A 21,775-nucleotide genomic window follows, 5' to 3' on the forward strand; every position below is an offset into this window, starting at 1 on the left:
GGTTGAGTTTTAAAAATCTATATATATATATATATATATATATATATATATATATATATATATATATATATATATATATATATATATATATATATATATATATATATATATAAGCAGAGTTTTTGCCCAAAATAGTAATTTCCCGCCAAAATATCATTTTTAAAAAAGGAAAGATTTATCATCAATATTGACATACGTGCACTGCAATAAATGGCCGCTTCAATTATTGTCTGCATTGATTATATCAATTTATTTAATTCAATTTCGAATTTAATTAATTTTTATATTAATTCAAATGTAATATATGTATTATATATTTTTTATTTTTTTACTCAAATTAAAACTAAACTCTATGGAAAAGTAAACTATATTAAAAAATTTGCATTAATTATATCAATCAGTTTAAATAAACTGTATAAATAAATTTAAAATAAAAATGATTACAATGTTCAGTATCACTCATTAGATAAATCATCTAAAAATAATTTTTGCTATTTTAAGTAATTTACTGCTCAAATTAATTACTAAAAAGAAATAAAATATTTAATTAGTTTATTTAAATTTTCTAAAAATTTATATATATATATATATATCTATATATATATATATATATATATATATATATATATATATATATATATATATATATATAAAAGCAGAGTTTTTGCCAAAAATAGTAATTTCCTGCCAAAATATCATTTCTAAAAAAGGAAAGATTTATCATCAATATTGACATACGTGCACTGCAATAAATGGCCGCTTCAATTATTGTCTGCATTGATTATATCAATTCATTTAATTCAATTTCGAATTTCATTAATTTTTATATTAATTCAAATGTAATATATGTATTATATATTTTTTAATTTTTTTTACTCAAATTAAAACTAAACTATATGGAAAAAGTAAACTATATTAAAAAAAATTGCATTAATTATATCAATCAGTTTAAGTAAAAACTGTATAAATAAATTTAAAATAAAAATGATTACAATGTTCAGTATTACTCATGAGATAAATCATCCAAAAATAATTTTTGCTATTTTAAGTAATTTACTGCCCAAATTAATTACTAAAAAAAAATACAATATTTAATTAGTTTATTTAAATTTTCTATATATATATATCTATATCTATATATATATAAAAGCAGAGTTTTTGCAAAAAATAGTAATTTCCAGTCAAAATGTCATTTTTAAAAAAAGAAATATATATTATGAATATTGAAATATGTGTACTGCAATAAATGACCATTTCAATTATTGTTTGCATTGATTATATCAATTCATTTAATTCAAATTCGAATTTAAATAATTTTTTATTAATTCAAGTGTAATTTATGTATTATATGTTTTTTATTTTTAATTTAAATTAAAACTAATCTCTATTGAAAACATAAACTACATTAAAATTTTTGCATTGATTATATCAATCAATTTAGTTTGTTATATGATTTTGTGTTACTATGATATATTTTATTTTTATTACAAACTGTATAAATAAAGTTCAAATACAAATGATTGCAATGTTCAGCATCACTTATATATATATATATATATATATATATATATATATATATATATGTGTGTGTGTGTGTGTGTGTGTGTGTGTGTGTGTGTGTGGACTGCAATAAATGATGACTTCAATTATTGTTTGTATTGATTATATCAATTCAATTAATTCAATTTTGAATTTAAGTAATTTTTATATTATTTCAAATGTAATTTATGTATTATATGTTTTTTTTTTTTGTTTTTTACTCAAATTAAAACTAAACTCTATTGAAAACGTAAACTATATTAAAACTTTTGCATTGATTATATCAATCAGTTCAATTTAAAATGTATAAATAAATTTAAAATACAAATGATTGCAATGTTCAGTATCACTCATAAGGTAAATCATTCAAAAATAAATTTTTCTATTTTAAGTAATTTCCTACCCAAATCACTTAATAAAAAAGAAATACAATATTTAGTTTATTTAATTTTTCTAAAAATAAAATTGATTGAGTATTAAAAGTTATCACTAAAATTTTCCAATAACATTAATTTACCATTTATTAATCATAAATTTTTTTATCTCAAATACATATTATTTCGAAATTACCTTATTTTGAAAGAATTAATGTGTTGTAGTTTTCTTCCAAAACCATATGTATATTGTATATATCTTGAATTGTCTTCTTAAAAATAAAATAAGAGAGCACAAAAAAATTAAAAGAGATAGATTCAAAAAAGTTTCAAATGGACATTAAATTACTCTCAACAAACGCGTATATTACCATCAATAATCAGAAATATTTGACACTCAATGCATGCAATTCGAGATTTCCATAATTTGAAAGAGTTAATGTATGATATAATTATGTCAAAAGCATCCAATGTATAATTTTTATACATTGGGATGTTTTATTTGAATCTGAAATTATAAATAATGCAGTATTGCATACTATATTAGAAACAAATTTTATTTTATTTATCTTACTAAATTTATCTACTCCAAAATTGCATTCTGAAATGACCCATCTTTTCAGCACCATATATGAGTTGAATCCTTCCAAGATATAATGTTCGTTCAAATTTAAATTTGTTCGTTGTTATGAACTACCTACATATGGAAACAACGAGAACAACAAGATACTTTAAAGTCTATCTTTCATGATCGAGAAGTAAAAAATATTATTCATCTATTTATACAAAATTTTAATTATTAATGTGATAATTTTTTTCTATATTACAAAGTTCACGGATACATGATAGTATAAAATTTTCTGTAATAAAAGTGATTAAACCAATTCTAAAAAAAGTAAGCATCTTATTAGACGACACCTTATAAAATTTATTGACATTGTTTTGGAATACACGTAATAAATATGAATTAAATAACTTTTCTGATTTATACATAATTTACTTATGATCACATGTTTCATTTTATTTCAGAATAATAGGCTGTTGTGTATATTATGAATAGATTTTGTAAATTAAATCACAACCCATTTGGATAAAGATATTGATGAAACAATTATTGTTATCATTCAAATGTGTCAAACACGTGACATGTCACAAAATTTTGAGATATGATAATGATTATTAGCTAAAAAAATTAATCGACATGCATTGTATTTAAGAAAGTTTTTTAAAATCAGCGAAAAATAGTTTTTGATATTTTATAATTATATTATTTTTTTAATTTAAATATCTATTCATTTTCACTAATTTTTAATAATATCATCCCGTGCATCGCACGGGTTAAATACTAGTTAGAGTCTAAAAAGCGGGACGGGATATTCCATTCATACGAAGCTGGATTGCTCTTGACCCTACTGTTAAATTATATGACATAATGGGTCACACTATTCATCTCATATGCAACTACGGTCTGCGTACGCTGACACTTGGGTCATATGTATGCATCATTAATTTACTTGCAGTAAATGTCCACGGAGGCTTGAATTCTTGAATCTTGATATCCTTCCTATCTATGGCTAAGTGGGCAACCCCGTGCCTTTGCCACCTCCATGTTGTCATAAATAAAGGGTTGGTGGTTTACATTTATGACTCCTTGGATCCCTTTCAAATGGTAGCCATCCTTCCAATCACCGGTATAGAAATAAGATATTTGTCGCATGTGTTATGATAAAACATATGTCCATAATCATGTCATTATGGGTAACATATGTGGTAACTTGAGATAATAATATGAAAATAAAGCAAAAACATGTTTGAAATCTCCACTGTGTACCACCATTTAATGCATCCATTTGCCGTATTAGAAAATGTATGTTAAGACCACCGTTTTCGCCTGGGGCCGGAACCCATCTCGACGGTAAGAATCCTGAGTCTGCCCCTAATTACACGTGAAAAGAGAATTACATGGCACTCTGTTAAATTTAGTGATCGTTGAGGAGTAAAGACAAAAGGGCTTCTAACTTTCTCTAGTTCTCAGAACCAGATCTGAGAGGTACATTGAAATTTTATCAAATGTGCTGTTATTGTCTTATTGATTGATGGGAATTCAATCCACTGATTAAAACATGGTCCTTTCTGAAGTAGTGAAGTGGCCTAAGTGCTTTTTAGCTTTTGTCTTTTGTTAAATTGATTATCAGCCAATCATTCTCCATGTGAGGAAAACCCCCCTCGTGGGTCAATAACGACACCCTTTACCTACTAATTTCTTGAATGATGTGAGATTGGAACGATATAGTTCATACAGAGTACAGAGAACGATGTAGTTCTTTGCTTGTTAAAATTTTTGTTCTGCTATAGCCTCATAGTGTCGAAATTAGAAATTATACGTGTCGTATGCTTGATAAACGGACCAATGAAGCCCGTCCTTCTCTTTTTGAGTAGGAAGGGATTTGTCACAACTGCGTCCCGTTACGACCCTTAGCTCGACCCAATGAACGTTTTAAACTCGATTAAATTTCACATTTCCTTGTACTTGTGATTGTAGTCGTCTCAGGTCTGATAAACATGGTGTAGTAGCTAAAACTAAACCTCCGTATTGTTAAGATGTCACACATTGGTTGGGTAGAGTTCGTAGGAGTTATATATATGGACTTGGACAATCCTTCCCTTTGAGCTAGATTTTGAGGTTGAGTTATGTACAAATTCAAATCTTAATATGATATCAGAGTCCTGACCATCGTTATGTGTTTGACTATCATAGTTGGGTCACTCGTTAATGTCTCCACTTCCGGTTGTTCATTCCTGGACGTGAGATTTGTTAAAATGTCCTACATATGGTGGAGAGTAAGTTCATATTGCAAAATATTGAATCGGAAGACGAACTCTAAGAACTTGATTTCTCATATTAAAATATTTCATGGATAAATTTCCATGATCAACCCACCAGTCCTTGTTTACACTTTTTGACTCACATTTATTTAAGATATTATATACTTTCTTAAATGTTTGTCATTTCGAAAGGGACAGGCTGAGGTTGTTACAATTGCTAGTTAAGTAACCGAAACTGATGCATCTCTAAAATTCAATCAATAGGCCGAATTCTGAAACCCCATTTGTTTTAATGGGCTTTCTTGAGGACACGGCCTGAAGGCGGCTAGCACCGTTTACCTTTCTTGCAGCTGAGTGCACCGGCTCCATAGGTCATGGAGCTCACCAGGGACGATGGTCTCGCACTCAAGCTAGATGCCTTGGCGTAATTAGACGAGGCACCGGCACCAGATGGAGTGAAGAATGCCCCGTTTAGCATAAGGTCTCCTTCTGATCTCCAATTCCAGTTCTTCCATTTGCTTTCGGGTGCATCCTCGTGCTTGGTCACCTGAAAAAGCAAATTTCAGTCCGTTTTTTAGTAGTGCCGATTTAGGAATTTAGGCGAAGGGCCGACTTTTCTAAATCATCACCTCTTTATTTTCCACCCTGTCTGGTGCAAGAAATCTATTGCCTTGGCTGTTTATTGTAGGATCTGCACTGCCACCAATTGCATACATTTCCCAATGTGTGTAGTCATTATTCACCACATGAAAATACCCATGCCTGCATCTGCAAAACATGTCAACAAAATCCTAAACTTAAGTCCCGAAATCAAATTTCTTACACCCTAAGAGTTTTAAGAAATATAAGTCTCATCGCCCTGTAATACCTTGGCATCCTCTGCACGAGCCCTTCTCCGAAATGGTTGAAGGCAATGGTTACTTGCATGTTCTTATCTTGTGTATAACTATCGCTATGCCCCAAAAGCATGACCTTGTCATGATGAGTCAAGTAATTATTCGACAACGTGATAGCCGTGGAGCCGTGGATGGCATCGATCAGGCCATCGCGACAATTAGACAACGTACAATGGTCGACCCAAACATGGCTCCCCCCGAATATCGACACCCCGTCTCCGTCGGACACTGTCCTATATCCATAATGCTCGGGCGAATCCCTCACATACGCATTCCCCCCTTGCTTGCAATCATGTATATTTATTCCATGGATGATGATATTTGTTACAAATTGTATGGTGATGCACGGTCCTCCAGCTATGTGTACACTCGCGCCTCTCCCATCAATGGTTTTGAATGAGTTTAACATGAGTTCTTGTTTGAGTTTGATCACCATGTCACGGGCGAAAACGATCCACAATGGCTCGTTTTGGATGACACCATAACGTAAAGTTCCTGGCTTTGGATTCACTGCATCATCCCCCGAGTCCGTGACTACGTAAATCTTGCCATCTCTGCCACCGATCGCGTGTTTTCCGAACCCAATGGTGCAGTCCGCGAGTCTCTGGCGGTTCTTTTCCCAGTCAGGATCGCAACGCCAGCAATCGTCCATCGGGTTACCCGTGCTGCATGAGAGAAATCCCAAGTTCCTTCTTGATACATTGATTTTCCTGCAAAATACATACAGGCACTTTGTTACACAGAAATTTTGAAATAAAATAATATTAAATCATCATGTTTAACTAAATTCGAGAATTCAAGAATGTGTTTTGAGTCCATACTCATTGACTTCTTGGACTACTAGTTCAGGATCTTGAACTGGTGAAGATAATATGGAAGCTGCATTCAATAATAAAGGAAGTAATACCACAAAGAAAAGTGGGATTTTCATGTTTGGTGAAAATGGGGGGAAATTTGGAAAATTAGGAAGCATGTGTCTAGTTTGGTTAGAGTTGGTTGCCATGATTTATTTATTTATATATAGGTTGGAAGAATTTAATGGATGGGCAATTTGGCCCTACTTTCTCTGTATGATTTGAAATTATGCATCTTTCCATGTGGATATGATGCAGTACTTACAAATATAATGAATCGAGTTTATCAATTAAATTCTCCAGTACATTCCCTTTTATGAAAAGATATAATATGAGATAACGATTTAATTCAAATATTTTAAATTTTGAACTAATCGAAATGATATGTTTAGATCTTTCTCTTGCATCCATTTATAATTTATCACAATGGAACACGTAATCTTAACTAAAATACCAAATATAAGATGAGCGGGTCTCAAGTGAGATCATCTCACGAATAATAATCTGTGAGACGGGTCAATCTTACCCATATTCAAAATAAAAAGTAATACTCTTAGCATAAAAAAATAATATTTTTTCATGAATGACCCAAATAAGAGATCCGTCTCACAAATGCGACCCGTGAGATCGTCTCACACAAGTTTTTTTTAGTGGGTCTCATGTGAGACCGTCTCACGGATCTTAATATGTGAGACGGGTCAACTTTATCCATATTCACAATAAAAAGTAATACTCTAAGCATAAAAAGTAATATTTTTTCATGGATGATCCAAATAAGAGATCTGTCTCACAAATACGACCCGTGAGACCGTATCACACAATTTTTTGCCTTGCGAATATATTTTGAGCAAGAATTATGACGTACCCTTTAAAATAAAATAACCTCTGATAATTATTTTATAGTCCAAAAACTTCAAGAAAGAATATCTTGTACTTTTCTCAAAACATGATTTTGAGTTATTTGTTATGCAATCCTGGGCCGTTTGGAAGGATATTTGCACCTGTAAACATAATCTTACGAGAATCAACCAGTTGCTTAAGGTGAATTGGATTATTTCTTATCTTGAGAAATTTTCGAACTAGTGGCTAAACATCATGATAGAGTGAAGAAATAGAATAAACCTCTTTTGGGACACTTTAGGCTTGATGTTGATCCAAGTTTCCATGAGCAGAATAGTGTTTTTAGTGTGAGAACAGCAATTAGAGATCACATTGGAATTATCTGTGTCGCTTCAGCTCGGTGTATCCGCCATCCGGGTCCAGTAGTTGCTGCATAACTCAATGATGTTCCATTTGGTTTGAAGTTCGCCGTGCAAGATAATTATCGCAATGTATGGGTGTTTTCAGATTCGGTTCAAGTTGTTATTGCGTTGACAGATCCTACGGACATTATTAACCACTTAAACATTTGAGAGCTTATTCATTCTGATTGTTTTATGAAAACTCGTAATGTTAGTGGAGGTTCAAACAAAGTCGCTCTTTATTTAGCGTATTTTGCTCTATCTTATCCTCACCGTTTACTTGGAGTGAAGATATTTATTCATATTAGTTGAAGGATGTAGCTTCTCATGATTTGTTTTATGAATAGATTAATTTTCTGTCAAAAAATAAAATAAAAATAAAATTTCTACCATATCAATAAATGAGTATTTTTTTTATTAAATTAAATTCAACATATGATTTCACTTCCCGCCCTGCTCAAAAGTAGCACAAAAATCAATTTTGTGCTTCTGCATTTAGGGAACATTTTGGAAATTTCAACCGATTCATTTAAGACATACCATGTGCCGACATTTTTGTAGATAACCAGTAACATTTTTAAGTAAATGTGGCTTTCAGTCGAGAGTGAGTATCATGTGATACCGTCTCACGAATCTTAATCTGTGAGACGGGTTAACCCTACCAATATTCACAATAAATAGTAATACTCTTAGCATAAAAAGTAATATTTTTTTATGGATGACTCAAATAAGAGATTCATCTCACAAATACGATCCGTGAGACCGTCTCACCTCGATTCATTTGTATATCTGATACTCTGTAATTATTTATATAACCTTGAAATTTAATTATTTAGTTTGGCTTCTAAATAGGAATTGTAGGTCCCCCACTTATTAAATGGCAAGGTAGGAAAAATTAATTCCACATGGTTTAGGGGTATGGCTACTGATAAACCCTGCCACTGTATATATTTATAAATTAAAAAAAAATTAATTCATATATCCATGTTGGTCAATTTGATGACGTGGACTTTTTAATTGGGCCGGGGAGCAATGTTCACCCATGTGGATAGTTCTCTGTTCTTGCGGCCCACCAAATGTCTCATTTCAAAACAAATCTTAGCCACCATTATTATATTCGAATTTAAAGAAATGATATTCTTTTAGTCGAATTGATAGCGTAATAATATGACTAGATACAATTCTTATAATCTCCAAAATAATTGATGAACAAAATATATGGAAGAAATAAAAAGGTATACGAAACAGCGAGTCAGTATTGTGAACAAAACAGAAGCACGAAGCATAAATAAATCAAATCGAGGAACAGATTCGTCCCCTCCTTCCGAGTATGTGCTTCGAGGATAAACTTGGACGTCTATTTCTCAGGATACAATGGAACAACCAGCAGTACCCTAGCACGAGGCACCACTATGACGAACTGAAAAGTACATGAACTTTATCACGAGAACAGAGTAGCGGCAGAGGAACAACAGCCGGTGGAAGAAGCAGCAGCAACCGAGACAACAAAAATAGCAAAAAGATGACAACAAATATAGGCACTCTGGTTCCATATGGACAGTCACGACTGGCCATCCGAAAAGCCAAAGGTCAATCCAGCTGGAGCACCAAAGGTCAGTCCATAATATAATTTTTCGAAAATAAAAATAGCTAAAGCCAGGTGAACCTTGGTGGGAAATTTTGTTTTGATCGGTTCGACACTCGACGCACCCAGGTCGCGCTCGTACGCTTGCACCCAAGTCCAGCCTTTCTTTTTCCATTGCACCTCCCTCCGCTGTGTGCGCGAGAGAGAGCCTCTTAACCAATCATTATTACACTTTCATAAAGTATAATACAATATAAACTCACCAATGTTATGTTCATTTTCCAATGTGGGACATTTTCCACTTAGCATCTACTAGGCCTTGCTTGCTTGTCCAATTTCTCATGCAAAAAGAACAAGCCCAATAAGCTTCTAAGTCCAACAATAAACACTAGATATTACATTATTAAAAATTATAGTTGTTGGTAACTGTGAAACTCAAATATTTTAAACCGTACAACAATCAAAGAGTCACGTTTCTATATCTCTTTTTCATGGGCACTCCTTACTCCCCGACAATTAAAATATTTGAAATAGAAACAACGTATATCCTCGTAGAATTAGAATATTATAACGAAAGACCAATTATAGATAATTTGAATTGTTTTCTCATTATCCTCTTTCCAAGGTTTTGGATATTATTATACATTAGCCACATGTTCAATAATTTGTTTGTGTTGGTTGAGTTGGGGAATGCACATGTGGAGATGTGGAGGATAGGGTCATGTGTTACTCCATGATAGCAAAGAGCTAAGCACATCCATATTAGAAAGATGCCATACTAATTTCTTGAAATTTCTCGAAATTAATCATTTGTTCAAAACTTTCTTTTGCTAATAAGAACATGCATTGCACGTAACTCGCGCGGTTATCGGGGTCAGCGCGAGGTAAGGCCGTCGATAATGAGTTTAGAGGAGGAAAGTTGTATCAGAATGCTTGTAGAGAATAGATGTTACAACTCTATGAAGTAAATGTAACATTCGAATATGCTATTTAAAAACAATGTTGGAGGCTTCAACATGATTCACTTTGTGTGGTAGATAAAATCAATGCTTGAATTCGGTAGGGCACCCCTTTCATAGATTGAAGGTCATAACCATGGTTTTAGTAATTTAGTATGTCTGTACGCATCGAAAGATAACGACTACGGTTTCTTTGTCGTAATATTTTTTAAACAAAACTAACTATAGCAATTCTTTCATTCATGATCAGAATCATAAAAACATTGACAAAGGACTCTTTTTTTTTAGAAAAAAATATTTACTGGCTGAGGCAAAGAGCTAAAGAATTTCTAACATTTTTAATAATTCCGCAGCTCCTAAATCCTTCCTACCTTCTTGACAATCATTTGTTTCTATTTACATGAAATAGACATAGAAATACAGAGAGTAAATGCAGCAATGTGTGATGGTATCCACATGATTAATAATGATAAATAAAACACAGATGTGCAGCAATAAACACGGGGGACGAGTTGTTACGTGAGATCGATATCGACCATCTCTGGGTTCGACCTCTCGGTTTGGTTTGCAAGGAGCTCCACACCCAGTTGTCCTTTGTCACCCGCGCCGAATGCGTATAGTTTGTCAGATTCCGTGAGTGCAAAAGTATGAGCATTCCAGTATATGGAATTTGTGAGGCTGATCTGTACAACCCTTTCGTCCATTCGTTTTAGCGAGGATACGAGCTCCGGGCTCAGTATGTTTGAATGCCGGTTTCCCTGCGTTCAGAACAAAATCTTCACTTGTTAGAGTCGGATATATTGAGGTTTCCCTCCAACTGGATTTGGCTAAGCATTAATATCATTGTAATAGAGTTTGTGAAGTCTAGTTTAAAATGCACTGTTAAATATTACATTCATATATATACATATGTATAGAGAGAGTGTCTTCGTCTATCGTTTATCCTGCAGTTTGAGCATGAACTTAAAAGATATTATCACAACAAATGAATTGGAATTTTGGAAAAGAACCTGTTCATCAGGAGCAGCAGTGTTATGTCCGAGACTGGACGACTCTCCACATCCAAAGGAATAAACGTCACCAGTATCTGAGACGACAAAGGTTGTATAGTCACCAGTCGCGATATGAACTGCTTTGACATTACTTAGTGCTACGACAACTTTAGGCATCGATTCACAATCTTCATTCCCATGGCCCAAGCAACCATAACGTCCCCAACCCCATGTGCAAACTCTTCCATCCTTTCCGACCACTGCAGCATGCCAGGCACCGGCTGCAACTACTGTTGGCTGAAGATTCAAATTTTGGAACTGTTCAATTAATCTCGGCTGTTTCTCATCAGTTCTAGAGCCGTGTCCAAGTTTCCCACCCAATCCACAACCCACAGAGTACACTGACCTGATATGTCAACCAAGAAGCGCAAGCCGTATCAGAGAAGTAAAAAACAATAGAAACCAACCAAAGGAAATGGGCAAATTATGAAAAAATCAAAGTGATAGTAGTCGATTCTCACCCGAAATAGACCAAAACTTTTTAAAAGCACGTGCAGAAAGTTTCGAATAGCAACGACCAAATCTATCCAAGATTATCTATATTCTTTCCTTAAAGCACTTACACAAACAATATTGACGGGGGTAGATCCAGCCGTGACGAGGGGGAAGCATTTGCACCAAATATAAGAAATTTGAAAGCTTACATGTAATTTTCTAAAATTTATATTTCCCTCCACCCCAAAATTCAAAGAAACAAAATGAGGGACTAACATGCCAGAGGGTTGACAAGCCAAAGCAAGAAGGTAGCAGTATCCAGCTGCAATTTGAACAACTGGTATATTTTCAAGCGCCCCCAGCAACAGACGGGGCTCCACGTCACTTGGCTCTGTTTGATGGCCAAGTTTGTTTTCATTTCCCCAAGAAAATGTGTAGACCCTGCCTTCTCTAGATAATATGGCGGTGAAGAAATTTCCAACAGCAGCTTGCACGACAAAGATGTCTTTCAGAGATTCGACAAGTTTGGGAGTAGTTACTAATGTATTTCCTAGAGCCCCATATTCTGCTTCCCCAAATGAATCTTTTCCAGAGGCATATACCCGTCCCGTATCACTAATTAGCATTGTACGATCAGCCCCTGCTGCCGCATGAATAATACGAATGCCTTGCAAGGATCTGCATCACAAAAAGAACACATACATTATTATATCAGCAACCCTTGTGTTACAGTTGTCAACTTCAATAACGGTAAATTAGTAACCTGATTAGCTGAGGTCTCGCATCCTCATTCATGGTTCCATGTCCAAGTTGTCCTGAGCTATTTGAACCAAATGAATAGACGGCTCCTTTAGAAGTCACGACAATGCTATGGCCAGGACCGGCTATTGCTTGTGACTTCTCCCGCCTATAACATGCTTCTCCAGCCAGCAAGTATCTCAAGACAAGTTTCCAAGATCCCCCGCATTTTTGTTTCAAATCTTGACGCTGCTCTAATGTCATAGGTTTAAAAATAGCTCTCTTCTGGCACATGTCAAGAGCTGCAAGCTCTGATAATGATAGCTCATGGTCGGGGGAAAAGTATGCTGGCTGCCTAAAGAAGAAACATGTTACCTGCAAAAAGAATCGTGATAATCAGCAGCATCATCAATTCGAACGCCAAACTCGAGGGGGCTTATAAGAATATATAGTCAAAACACACTTGCCTCAAGTTTTGCCAGATCTTGGGCATCCAGATTACAGCCGGTAAGGACATGAAGAACAATGGAAGGGTTGGCAGACAATGGAAACTCCCCAGGGCTCACATTTCCAAAACAATGACGTTGTTGCCTCTGATATGTTACAGGAGGGGGAGACAGTGAAGTAATTGGTTGCTCTGCAATGTTGTGGTATTGAACACTTGAGGTTCCACCGGTAGAGGCATCCATGAGCACCACTTACTCCTGCAGTGCCCGACTAGGGGAAATGAATATTGAATTCTCCGGAAAACCAATCGCACCTGCATAGATTTTCATATATCCTTCACCATTATGTCACATTATTCAAATTCAAGCTCAATTCACCAAAGAAGCCAGCCCTTATCATAATGGAGTGAGACATACCTTTGAGTTATGAGTTGACCAGAGAATTTTTATCAAAACCTGCAGTAAAACAACAAAGTCATCAAAAAACGTACCATGATTGAACAATACCATACAATACCAAACTACATTGTTCATACAAGTCCAGATCATTGCATGTAAATTCCCACATCAACATTGTCACTCGGTGTTATTCAGTGGTGTAAAAAGTTGTTAAAGAACTAATGCAGGTTTTCACCAAGCAAGCAATACATCGTGGACAATTAAACTGAAATAATCATAAAGTCGCAAGCCCATCTGAGGAATCGAAGATATCGTATCTTACAATCAAACAAGAAGAATCAAAGCAAACAGTATCTTGCAATCAAACACTTAGCAATTGCATCTTCACAAGAAAGGTGACTTGTAACTTATACGTCTGCTGTAAATAAAGAATACTGTGCCTTTAAGCACACCAAAAGTTCCATATAGCATATTCCACAACCAAAAGAAAGGAATTTTCAAACCGAAAAGGTAAAAATAAAGAACACTGATCATCAAGAAAATCCCAAAGGTTTGCAATACCCAAATTCAGATGGTGAATTAATTTAAAAGATTAATAATGATCGGATAACAATTAGACAAGAGTGATCACCACAATCAACCACTTCCACACACAATTTGACCACAAAAGTCCCAATCTTTAACAATCCACGTGTCAAAGGATCTTCAGATGATCAATAAAAACAAGTCCGATTCTTCATTCAACACCAAAGATCAAGTGACAATTTACACAACTGCAATAAACAGAGCATATTGCTGTACATCGGATATATAAACAGATCAAGAAACAAAACTCAGAAACGTAGTTCACATGCAAAAGCGGCCAATGATTCCTCAAAACCCGTGTGACATCAGTTGAAAAAATCACCAAAAACAGTCACAATTCCGATCAAAAGGAAGAATCTTGAATTGGGTCTCTATCTGGCCAAAGGATTTTTGTGGTGATATTTTCCGGTGATTTTCAGATATGATATGATTAAAGGTTAAAAAAATGGTTCTATAGATGGGATGTTTTCTTTGAAGAAATCTCTGTTGAGAGATGTAAATAAAAGATAAAAGAAAATAGTTGCGGAGAAAAGATAGTATGCGAGCGAATATGTGAAGTTATTTATATAAGCCTTTATTTTCTCCTTCGGATGGAATGTAATTTAGAAGGAACGCAAAAAAATGAGGTGTCAGCTTATTTTGCTTTGTGGTTTCTGCGTCTTCTCTCTCGTTTTTTCTTGAAAGGTTTATCGAGGGTGGTTCTTTTTAATCCAAACACAAGGTTAAATCGAGAGATGCCTAGAAGTAAATCTTTCTACGAGAAAAAGATATCAAACACCAATCCTCAAAACATACTCCACAATATTTGACTGATGGATAATCGATCACACGACGTCGGGAAAAATTCGTTTTGCCTCCGAGACTGTTTGTGAGTTTTCTCGGATATCCGTGTGTTTTTTATATGTAAAAATTACTTTTTTAAGTAAAAAATTACCAATTTTCCTTTTTTTTTCTAAATATTGTTACATGTTAATTTAAATCTGCAACGGAAATGATTTAAAAGACATAAAAATATACCTCAGATTCTAGAAAAATTTCGGAATGACCTTTACGTAAATAAAACATATCAAAAATTTTAAAATACGTGCAAAAGAAAAATGACTCAAGGTCAACACTGTGATATTCATAAACAATAGGACACAAATGGCTATCAGACTCAAATCAACAGTTCACAAGCAGCAATTCAAATATAGCTGAAAAGGTTCACAACAACATAAAATAAATCCAAATGCGTCATAACAACTGCAAATCACTATACAAAAGCACGGGGCATCTCTCCATTCAATATAAATTGACATATAACGGATCAAGCTCCAAATAATAAAAGTTGACTAACTGGGATACTTCTACTCTGGCCACCGAGAAATCCTATCTCAATCACGAGCTCCATGTCCTGTTGCTACAAAACTTCTTTGGTTACCTACCATGGTGTCCAACAGCAACCACAACAGCCCCTTTGTATAAAATATTGATGTTAAGATTTTGTTATTAAACAGTGCAATAATAACAACAATAAACATAAATAATGTACAAAACATATATAAAATGAATAATGCAATATATGAAACATGACTCAATAACAACATGAGAATATGGCCAATAAACGGTACGACAATAACATGAGTAATGCTCGAACAACAACACATAAGGAGCTGCAACGTCATGCTGCTAAACTGCACTGTCAAGTATGCAAGGTATATCGTGTTGTGTCTAATCAAACACCCACGACTCAGTCTCCATATAGCTGATAACGATACAACCGGAATGCACAATAAAGAATAATGTATAATGTCAATATTTCAAGTGCATATCACACAGAAAATATATCAAGAAAATAGACAATAATATTTTCGGTATCAAGATATAACTCGACTTGAAACCCGCTAGCTGATTCGAAATAACCACATGTGCCAAGAATACAATGTAACAAGATGAAAGAGTCACAAGAATGATTGCATGAATGCCATAATGTCATGTCATAAAATATGTCAAATAATTTAACATAAAATCAACAAAGCATTTAACAACTCATATAACTTCACACATTAACAACTATAAAACAATAAATATGTCTAAAACATAATTTATATGTTACCTTCGTATGTTATCGAACTGTAAGATACCTAAATCGATTTTAACCACAACAAGCCTTAACTTTGATCACTTCAGTCTAACAAATAAGATAACATGTGTAATAAATTCACAATTCATCAATAAAACTAAAATAATAAACTTAATTCCCAAAAATTACTAAAATTGAATTTATTTACTAAAATCCAACTTATCCATTTAATTGTCAAAACTTCATTATAATATTCTAAATCTTGGACCAAGTTGCATATTATATCCAACATCTCGTTTAAATTTATAACTTTCAACCAATGCGATTTTATTAAATAATTATTGCTCAAATCAATTCCAACAATTCAGAAAATCAACTAAATAACCATAATTCAAAAATATAATCACACAATTAATATGATAGTAACTCATTCCCATTTATACCGGTTTTATATTTAATTAGTACTTGTGTTTTATTTATTTTATTTAAACTCTATATATATAGTTTAAATCTAAGATATTTTGAAATACATATTTTTAAAACACTTCTAGATTCATTTGAATAATTATTATTTTAATTAATCAACTCAATAATTATTTCTAATTATACCAAATTACTGGATAATTAACTTTAGGGCTTTAGAGGGGGTGTGTTGGGTCTAAATTCTTAATGATTTTTATGTAATTTAAAAGTCTAGAAGTATATAATATACTTTTATATATCATATAAAAATTTAGTGGTATTTAATATAAACCTTTTACAGAGTTTTAAAAAGTATGTGATATTCAAATTTGACTTTTAAAAATTCTATAAAAATCTATAGGTAATCAAAATATGAATATATAATTAATGACTCTATGAAATTATATTAAATACAAAAATTAAAGCCTAAAGTACAACTATAAAATTTCAAAAATGTATTTGATTCAATTTAAATATTTTGTTCTGACATTTAATTGGGAAATCTCTTAAACTCACATACTCATTGTTCGGTGCAATAATTGTCAATGTTGGGTATAACAATTGAAACATGATACTTGAGCTGATGTACGATTTAAAAGATTTAAATTGCCCCTTTACCAATAACTATAGTTTTTGGTAAAATGACAAGCGCTCGGTCCTACAATTGGTATCAGAGCCAAGGTCATGAGTTCGATTCATAATGTTTGTAATGAGTGCAACAATTATTGAAAGAGAGATTGTTGGGTGCAATAATTGTTCTTGTTTGGTATAACAATTGAAACGTGATGCTTGAATTATTGTACGATTTAAAAAATTTGAGTTACATAGTTACCACTAACTATAACTTTTGGTAAAGCGTCAAATTTTCGGTCCTACACTCGCTTTCATTTCTATTAAAAATAATATCAATAAAAACATTAAATTTTCATTCTTTCTCCTCCGTATGTTTTCTCTTTTATTCGAACTTTTTAGAACATATTTTTTATTACTAAAAATAGTTTAAAATCCAAATTAATAAATATAATTTTAAATTTTACGAGATTTTGTTACTGAAACTCAAAAAATAAAATGAAAGAGATTAATAAAAGTGTAATAAAAATTTATTACACTACAATAAAAAATTATAATATTTTATTGAACCATAAATTGAAAATAATATTTATTTTTAATCAGTAAAATTTATTTTTATTAATTATTATATAATATTTGATGTTTAATTATTTTCTATAATTTTAGTTAATCTACATTATAGATATGTGTATGCTTGATACATTTTAAATGTCACGTCCCGAGACCGGGGTTAGTCGACACCGGCGTTGTTCCACAATCACATAATTGTCCAACAACAAGCCTCGTAGTTCAGTATAAACCAAAACCAGTCTATTTCATAATTAACTCAAAATAATCTTGTCTTACAGTGATAAATTCCAAAACGAAATAAAATGTGCGGAAGCGATATACAACTTGAATCGAAACTTACGAAGAACATAAGTGAGAAATCTTCATATCTCGAAACTTCATCTCCAACTCCAAAACACGTCTTATTCATCCTTGTCTACTTGATCTTCATTCTCATCTGGGGAGAAATGTAAGGGGTGAGTGTTTGGGAAACACTCAGCAAGTGGGGGCCGATCGATTACCACAAATACATATAAATATAATTTAAAACCCATATTGCAACTGATTTTTTTCAAAACGTAGTATCTCATATCAGATCAGAATCGGAATTGAAATGCGAAACAGAGATTATCAAACAATTCAGAACAGAACGAATCAGAACAAATGAAAACACTGTTATTCATCTCGTTATCCATGGTCAAATTGTCCCCAATATGTTAGTCCTCTAAGGGGTGAGGCCAAAACACAGATTTATACCCACTGATGGGGGTCGAAACACAGTTTTATACCCACTGATGGGGGCCATATATAATTTACAATCGTCGTTCCATATCCCACTCGAATCATAACAGTGCACCACAAAATCAGATGTATCAAACAACATTTATCGGAATTTTTGAATGAACTCAGCAGAATCAAAGAACACCGGAAATAGAAGAACATATCGTACATCGATCGAGATTTTATAAAATATATAATAGCATTTTCCGAAAATAATTTGACACACATAGACGCATGTCATGAAATACTTATACAAGTTTAAGTTACAAAGAAATACATAGCAAAAGCCCACTTACATGATTTCGTTTGGATTAAGGCGCTAGAAGGACATGCTAAAAGAACTTCGTTCGAACAAGGTTGCGGTAGAGCTTCGACTAGGCTGCTGCAAATGCTAAATTTCGAATTCTTGAAGTTATGGGGAGAGAGTTTGCTTCTTATATAGGCTTGAATAATCAACTATAAAGGTAAGCCCGTATCACTCCAAGAATGTCGCCGATTGCTTAATCAACGCGATGATTGCACTTTTCTCTCCCGAATGAACGTGGCCTCTTCATGATTCAAGATACACACCCGAGATTCATGAGTGATTTTGGTTTTCCTTAAGTGCAAATGGAGAGTGATTTCCGTTGCATGAATCTCTTCCAAGATTGGTGCACTTCCATATGGTGATAAATGGTCAATAATGAAGAGACAATGATTATTCAAATTTTCATGATTATGATTGTATGGAACTAAAAATGTCGTGCCAAAAATGAGTTGAAATTTCCTATGACTTATATAGATTTTCTCGTTGCAAGATTTCGGGTCTTCACATCCCTCCCTCCTTATTAGAAGTTTCGTCCTCGAAACTTGAGTTAACTCGATGTAGATATGAAATGATTGATAAATTCAAAATTTAAATCCATTTTGAATAATCTATGGTTCGAGTTCAATTGATTCAAGAAAAAATTTAAACTTGAATTCTATAATACGAATATGATAGGTTTCAAAACACAAATGGTGAGATGTAAAAAGAAATAATATAGACAAGAGTGTCCTTATTCCAAAATACTTATGAGAGCCTAATCTAATCAGTAACGTTTCCGTCTCCTAGCTCCTCGTTAGCGTCTTCTTCTTGTGCATTTAGTGGATGTTGCTCATGTTCGAGTGCAATTTGTTGGTTGGTGATTTCTGCACTCAAGTTTTGGTTGTTGAGTTCAAGTTGTTGCACATAGTTTTCCATTTACTGACGATAGGCATTGAACTCTTGTTCAAGTTGGTCACAAAACCATTTCTTAGCGTGATAGTGGTTGCACCAAGCTTCGGAGGTGGCAAACATTTGTTGACCATATTTTTGCGACTCTTGCAACTCTTCTTTGTAATCTTTGAGTTGCTTGTCCGCAAATTTCTTGTCGAAAGTGAGTTGTCTCACTTCTACTTGAAGGTGATCCCTAGCTTTCTTCAACTCCTCTTTGTCATAAAGTAAACCCGTAATGGTACTCCTAAGTTGCTCGATTTCGAGCTCGAGTTCCCTAACGGTCTTGGCTTGCGTCGTCATTTGCGAACACGAAATTGAGAATCTTGCTTGAAGGGGGGCACGAAAGTATGAGGGGATTGTGATTTTTGTGTGTGTTTGAGTGACATCCTTCATTTATATAATTACTTTCGGTGAGATGCATGGTAACAAAAATTTTGGCCATTAATTCATTTAATTGTTATAATTTGTACTAATTGAGTGCTAAATTTTGGGTCAATGTTTCTAAATTTAAACAATAAGAAGCCTTAAATCACAAGTTAATTGTAGGTCACGATTTTTTTTGAAAATAAGGCTACGGTGGATTCATTTTTTTTATTTCTTATATATCATTATTATTATTTTATATAGGTGAATGTGATGGCCAAATTCTAGTGTTTAAGGTAGCTTTCCAAATTTTGAGATTGATAATAACGTTACAAAAATTGAAGGCAGGTAAATGATGAGGCTTGATTAAAAGATGCATCATTGAATGAAAATCCTAAAATATGGGTAGAATTGTATATGAACAATTACAATTTTAGAAAAGAGGCACAATATATAATCCATACAAGAAATATATTATATATTTAGTTCTTAGTAGATAATTGGCAGCTTACAAATGAGGATAAAAATTGAGATGTGAATTGTTCTTCTGTTCAAGAAGAATTAAATTAGAGATGAAGGCCGAAAGGTGATATGTTCGATCAACTACCTTGATATATTAGTATGCACGTTAAATGATTTGATTGCAATCAATTCGATTAAGCAAGAAATTAGTAATAGTTTAAGACCATATTAAGCCAAATGAAAATTTATTATTTGACATAGAATTGGGAATGATATTTCAAATCAAGAACATATATTTATATGTGTACATATATTTTCTTAAAATCCTAAATATAATTAATCATGAGTATCATCTTCTCACTTAACTTTCGATATAACTTAAACCCGAAAAATCAGGACTTAAGACTTTCTATCGATGATTTAATACAGATACTAGTCCCAAAATTAATCTAACTTAAATCCGAAAATAAAAATCTCAAATTTTCTATTGATTAATTAATATAAAGACTACTCCAAAAATCGATTCCATATAAATCTCAAAAATCATATCTTAATTTTTTTTTTAAACATACTTATGCATATGGATAGCAAATTTCGGTGCAGAATCAATGAAATATTCAAAAAGAAAAGTCAGAATATTCTCATATGAATTTAAAATAATTCATGAGGATCAAGGAACGATTGGATTTCGATTCTCCTATGCGGAATTATAAGTTCTACGAGAATTTCCCAAAATGGCAAAAACTGAGCGTGGTTACGATGGGCGTACGAAGCCATTTCCTAAAAAACACTGGAAGGCTTACAAAATGATAAGGTCATCAAACAGTAATTTTCAGAGTCATCTCGTTCGAGTTTTAATTCAGAAAGGGTTCAAAGATGGAAAATTCGATAATTGACGTATGGTTTGAAGATTATACGTCGAGAGAAATAATTAATGGAATCGAAATCTTGAGTTTCCTATGGGAAGTCACAATTTTCAAATCAAAATTGGGGTGGATATGAATGACTAAGTTTTTACTAAAATCTAACTTCGTCAAAATTTCATATATCGAGATCCCCAGTCGGATTATGAACCTGGCGGCTCTGATACCACTTAAATGTCACGGCCCGAGACCGGGGTTAGTCGACACCGGCGTTGTTCAACAATCACATAATTGCCAAACAACAAGCCTCGTAGTTCAGTATAAACCAAAACCAGTCTATTTCATAATTAACTCAAAATAATCTTGTCTTACAGTGATAAATTCCAAAACGAAATAAAATGTGCGGAAGCGATATACAACTTGAATCGAAACTTAGAAGAACATAAGTGAGAAATCTTCATATCTCGAAACTTCATCTCCAACTCCAAAACACGTCTT

General features: G+C 33.1%; 2 protein-coding genes across 13 annotated transcripts; both read right to left on the minus strand.

Annotated features, from left to right (window-relative positions):
- Positions 1-4,793: 4,793 nt before the first annotated feature.
- LOC140807984 (probable pectate lyase 5) lies at positions 4,794-6,642 on the minus strand. Its single transcript, XM_073164971.1, has 4 exons — positions 6,457-6,642; positions 5,608-6,345; positions 5,369-5,507; positions 4,794-5,286 (listed from the first exon to the last, which is right to left on the minus strand). Exons 1-4 carry the CDS (start codon positions 6,636-6,638, stop codon positions 5,065-5,067), a joined length of 1,281 nt encoding a protein of 426 aa, XP_073021072.1. The 5' UTR covers positions 6,639-6,642; the 3' UTR covers positions 4,794-5,064.
- Positions 6,643-10,537: 3,895 nt separating this feature from the next.
- Positions 10,538-14,475, minus strand: LOC140807982 (ultraviolet-B receptor UVR8-like). 12 transcript variants are annotated; one of them, XM_073164968.1, is made up of 8 exons: positions 14,195-14,475; positions 13,976-14,117; positions 13,363-13,401; positions 12,967-13,203; positions 12,525-12,874; positions 12,038-12,439; positions 11,285-11,672; positions 10,538-11,032 (listed from the first exon to the last, which is right to left on the minus strand). In XM_073164968.1, the coding sequence occupies exons 4-8, from the start codon at positions 13,186-13,188 to the stop codon at positions 10,790-10,792; spliced, it is 1,605 nt and encodes a 534-aa protein (XP_073021069.1). In that variant the 5' UTR covers positions 13,189-13,203; positions 13,363-13,401; positions 13,976-14,117; positions 14,195-14,475; the 3' UTR covers positions 10,538-10,789. The 12 variants fall into 12 exon arrangements, with proteins under 12 accessions (XP_073021069.1, XP_073021062.1, XP_073021067.1 ...); XM_073164961.1 differs by having other exon boundaries at positions 12,967-13,259; XM_073164966.1 differs by having other exon boundaries at positions 12,967-13,280.
- Positions 14,476-21,775: the final 7,300 nt, after the last annotated feature.

This window comes from Primulina eburnea, chromosome 12, assembly GCF_022965805.1.
Source record: "Primulina eburnea isolate SZY01 chromosome 12, ASM2296580v1, whole genome shotgun sequence".
Lineage (NCBI taxonomy): Eukaryota > Viridiplantae > Streptophyta > Magnoliopsida > Lamiales > Gesneriaceae > Primulina > Primulina eburnea.